This window comes from Solanum tuberosum, unplaced genomic scaffold (genome assembly GCF_000226075.1).
Source record: "Solanum tuberosum cultivar DM 1-3 516 R44 unplaced genomic scaffold, SolTub_3.0 scf00184, whole genome shotgun sequence".
Taxonomy (NCBI): Eukaryota; Viridiplantae; Streptophyta; class Magnoliopsida; order Solanales; family Solanaceae; genus Solanum; species Solanum tuberosum.
In genome coordinates this window covers 353,520-358,490 of record NW_006239109.1, presented here as the reverse complement: position 1 = coordinate 358,490, position 4,971 = coordinate 353,520, and the positions used below count along the sequence as shown (strand labels likewise).

The window sequence follows — 4,971 nt, the reverse complement described above, 5'->3', positions numbered from 1 at the left end:
TGTTTTCTATATCAAATGCCTTGTGAATTTTTAATTTTTTTTTTTGAATAAGGGATATATAATGAATAAATTTAAATAATCACCATACTTTTAAATTTTAGACTTTCGGTGAAACACCTCAATATATTTTTTGAAAATTTATTTCCGTCCAAAATAAGTGGTTTGTCTTTCTAAAACCTGACCAAACAAGTTAAAGATTATATTGATTGACTCTCGAAATTTCAATGATACGACATCGTAATTTAGATGAGGGAAAACAAGGGAAGGGTATGAGGTGGAAAGCCACGTAGGACAGATATGAGGTGGAATGCCACGTAGGAAGATGAATTGACCAAATAGATTCTTTTCACGTGGCAAAGAGGGATAAAAAAAAGACGTCATCATTAGTACCTAATTAAAAATGTAAATAATGGAGTAGTAAACAATAGTAATAATAATGGTAAATAAAAGAGCACCGCATATTGTCAGTGTTTTCACGTGGTTTTCTCATGCATTTTCCCTTTCCTCATCCTTTTGTCCCTTCCTTTTATTTCACATATTCAATCTCATCATTCTAATTAATTCACTCATAATTAAATACTCCGTACTATATACTATATAGTCTATACCCACCATCCTATAAAATAATAATGATGAGTTTAGTGTTTAATACTCGTCTAAATTTTGATTATTATATATTTATCCATTAAGTACGTGTTAGATATATATATATATATTTCTCCCTTCGTGTGTTATCAAGCAGATTATGTATATTCCATAGTATTGAATATTATTAAACCGTACCATCATCTCATTTAAATTGCTAAAAGTCTAACTGTCTTATCTAATACTCTACTACTATTAGATAATGAAAATATCACCATACATTGAATCAAGGAATGAAATTTTCATATTTTAATTAGGATGTAGAGACTTTCTATATTCGGGTCAGAATCGTACGACTATGCTTTAACCTGCACATGTAGATACGTCCATTTGTCAAATTCGTATTTTAATTCATATATACGATTAAATATATTTAACTATATACTATATAGATCGACCATCACGAGTTAAAGTGGTGATGATAAAATAATTAAGTTGTTAGTAATATGTTAAATTATGTGATTATCAGTTGATCTAAATGTTTAATTAGTTGTTTGAAGAAGGTTATTTTTTATTATTTATTTAGGTCTATTATAATATAATGGAGAAGTTTTGTCAATCATTTATACGAACATTTTGAGGAATCATTCTCAAATCTTGTAACCATCGCCCGTTACATCATGGAATTGACCATGTTCGAAGCATTACCTTAACCGCAAGGAGGTCGATGAAAAGCTATATATACTCAGAAGATTGTGATAATACGAGTAGCGTTTGAGGAAAAGGAGGTCCTTGAGCCTCGTTATAAGGCTTGAGCAATTTTCCTCTCTTCATTTGAGTTCTACGTTACTATATCAAATTAATGTAATTTAATTTAACTTTGAAAATTAGTCAAATTGACTTTCGAAAAGTGCAATATGACAATTAAAAATTATTCACAGAAGTCACTTTTTAATTAATTAGTGAATTATATTTCTTTATCAATGAAATATTCAGGATATATTATCTTTCAATTTTTTTGGCAGAGGCACGCGTGTTTGAAAAATATCAAGTTGACTTTTATCATATTGTAAATTTTACAGCTTTGAGTTTGCCATACTATGTACATTGAAATTTGCAAGAAGAGAAAACTGGAAAATTGTGAATCAAGTCTATAACGTCATGTTCTTTCCATATTACGTGAAAAAACCTTCTTTTTTTTTGCACGGACAGTGTGAAGATTGTGTTATATATACGGAGAATCTTAGTAGCTCAGTTGGTTTACTATCTGAACTTTCACTTTGATAGTGATAATTTCATTTTGCATCTTATAATTTCCTTCCCATTTCCCCTATCCCTTATTTTATTTTTTATTTTTTAAAAAAGGTGTTATACTATTAGTGGCCGTGTGATTGGTTGTGTCGATCGACATAAATCATAATTATTAATCTCACTATGAAATCCTACATGTAATTACACCGTATAATTTGTTGGTTGCACATAACTAATGCAATATTTGGTTATGGTGGTATAAAAAAAGAATTATAATTGCTGCAAATTGGAAGCAACATTATTATTTTTTCTCTGTAAAAAAAGATTACCAGGTGGGAAATCAAATAATCCTCGCAGAATTTGCTTGTGGGAAAAATGACCACTAGTTTCAATTCTGTCACTTTAGCTTTGTATTCGTCAAGAAAGTGAACATACCACCAAGGCAAATAATAGTCCCAACATTGTTGCATTTTCAGAAATATGGGAACCAAACGACTCATACAATGTTAAATATGGGAACCAAACGACCCCCTACAATATGTTCAAATTGGGAACCAAAAGACCCCTAATAAAACTGGGGGTATTTTCAAACAGGGCCCTACAAGTTGTCTTTCCAAGGGGCATGACTTACTATTTGACCTTGAGTGTATATGTACAACCAAGTCCTAAATGGTCCCTTTTCTCATCTTTAATTGCACAGAGACCTACGCAAAACAGTCCAGTGTATAAAGTATTTCATGTTTATATAGAGTTTAGATTGTACTCCAATAGGATTGTGATATAAACAGTCTACCTTAATACAAATATTAGTGATTGCTTTCACGACTCAAATTCATAAATTATAGATCACACGACAATAATTTTACCATTGCTTCAAAAATTGGTAAATAGACAAGAAATAACAAAATCTTGTAACATATCTTGTTTTCAAGATTTTTCGTTGAGATGTTGCAAAGATAATTGGCACATGGCTATTGTCATTGTCAAGCCACAAAGATAATTTCAGTTTAATTCTTTATACATCCTAATAAGAGGGATAAGAGCATTAAAGATATAATTAAGTAAATAAAAATATGTTTTCATAACCGTTAGAAATTTTAAATGAGAATCACTTACAATTTAAAATGAGTAAATAGATATTTGGATTCAAGTCTCACTCCCTCTCGTTATCAATTTTTTTTTAAAAAATTTGGACTCTAAAAGAAAAATAATTAAGCCCCACGCTAGGAAACATGCACTCTCCTTTTAGATAAGATAATTGCATCAGTATCTGTCTATATGATATCTGTTTGGAACTCGATTGATCTGAATTACTATTAAAACACTTTCCTTCAAAGATGACTCTATTCTAGACACTCAAACACGAGAAATCTCTAACAAAGGATGAAAATGTGCTTACCAGCTCACCATAATTGTTCATGATTAGATAATAATTAAACATAGAAAAAGAGAGAGTATACATGAAACATAAAGTTTTATTAACAGATCAATAGGGGTCTCTATATACCATGGTTATAATATATAGTAAGTATCAATTATTCTTCTACCCAATACAACATGCATGGTTTCTAATTTACAACCCCACAAATTCCTTCAATTTATACTACTAATTAATTAAACATCTGCATATCGTTGAATATTTTGATGATGATAATTTTTTGAACTCACAGGCAAATTATAATAATTCCCACTCAAAGACATTGGTACAGGGAATCCTAATCCTGCAGCAGCAGCAGCAGTAACAGCAGTACCATTAGCTGGCCTAGTTGCACCTGCCCTTTCCAGTGATTGCACTTGATTTTTCAAAAATTTCACATAATGTATTGCTTCATCTAACATTGATGCAGTATCCATTTTTGTTCCTCCTGGTACTAATCTCTGTAATATTCTTATCCTTTCACTTATCCTTTCTCTCCTGTGTCGCGCCGCAATGCTCTGTGGATCCGTCGATATCTTCACGTTCCTTCTCTTTGGTGGTTTAACAGATTCAGGATCGATGTTAATTGGCTGCATTGCTGCAATTCTGAATATCATTTCCCTCATTGCTGCCATATTGCTTCGATTCATCGAATTCGAAGTAAATCCACCCGAATTGGGTAAGAAATTAGGATTTTGATGAATTGGAGGTGAGTTTGTGAATGAAATAGTAGAAGGCATGTTGAGGAAATTAGGTGAATTTTGATCAATTTGTTGGAAATTGTAGTTGTTGTTGTTGTTGTTGCTGCTGTTGCAGCTTCCTTGTGGACTAAACTCCATCATTGGTAATTCGGAACAGTTACCTGTCGAGACATAATATAATCGGTTATCAAAAGAAATGTTCTAGATGTAATTTCTTATATCAGGTGAAATAAGCTATGATAATTACCAACAAGTGTTTGAGATAAGTATTATTTTTAATATTTATTTTGTATATTTTAGATGAGATAGTCACACAATTCAAAGTTACTGACCAGTATAAAAGTCAGGAAATTTCTCCAATTGCATCATGAGCATCATTTCCATTTGATCTTCAGAAGCTGCTGATGATTTAAGCATATCAATATCCATGGCTAGTGCTTTTTTTTTTGTAAGTCCAAATCGCTTTTTTAAAAAAAGTGAAAAATAATTATGGGTTATTGGAACAGAGGAATGAGAAAGAAGAAAGAGTGAACTGTGAGTTTTATCAGAATATTGCAGTGAAAATGGTACTAGTACTATTGGTAGTGTGTTTTTTGGTATAGCTGTGGGTAGAGAAAGTGAAGAAATTGAAAGGGGAATAAAATAGTGATATTGGAAACAGATCATCTAGGCTCAAATGGGAAATGAAGGCTATATATATAACAAATTGTTTTTATTATTATTATTATTATATATATATATATATCTTGAATTTTTTTAATTATAGATGCTGCTATAGCAGATAAATAATTCAGTAAGAATATATAAATATAATACCATTACCAACTTTTATTATGTCATCAAAGTTGGTAACCTTTTTTCCTTTCCTTTTCAATGTTTATTTATATATATAAAAAAATAATCTTCGTTTGCAGGTTACAGCTTAGCTCTGTTTTCAACAAATTAATAATTTTGTTTACAATCATTACTCATTTTTCTTTGTTTACCATTGTGCGCTAGCGCATCGTTTACGGTTCC

The 4,971-nt window shown here is 30.9% G+C and overlaps 1 protein-coding gene across 1 annotated transcript; it reads right to left on the bottom strand.

The window, feature by feature from the left end:
* Positions 1–3,303: 3,303 nt before the first annotated feature.
* Positions 3,304–4,608, bottom strand: LOC102592363 (transcription factor HEC2-like). Its single transcript, XM_006354887.2, has 2 exons — positions 4,287–4,608; positions 3,304–4,115 (listed from the first exon to the last, which is right to left on the bottom strand). Exons 1-2 carry the CDS (start codon positions 4,381–4,383, stop codon positions 3,451–3,453), a joined length of 762 nt encoding a protein of 253 aa, XP_006354949.1. The 5' UTR covers positions 4,384–4,608; the 3' UTR covers positions 3,304–3,450.
* Between the last annotated feature and the right edge of the window lie 363 nt (positions 4,609–4,971).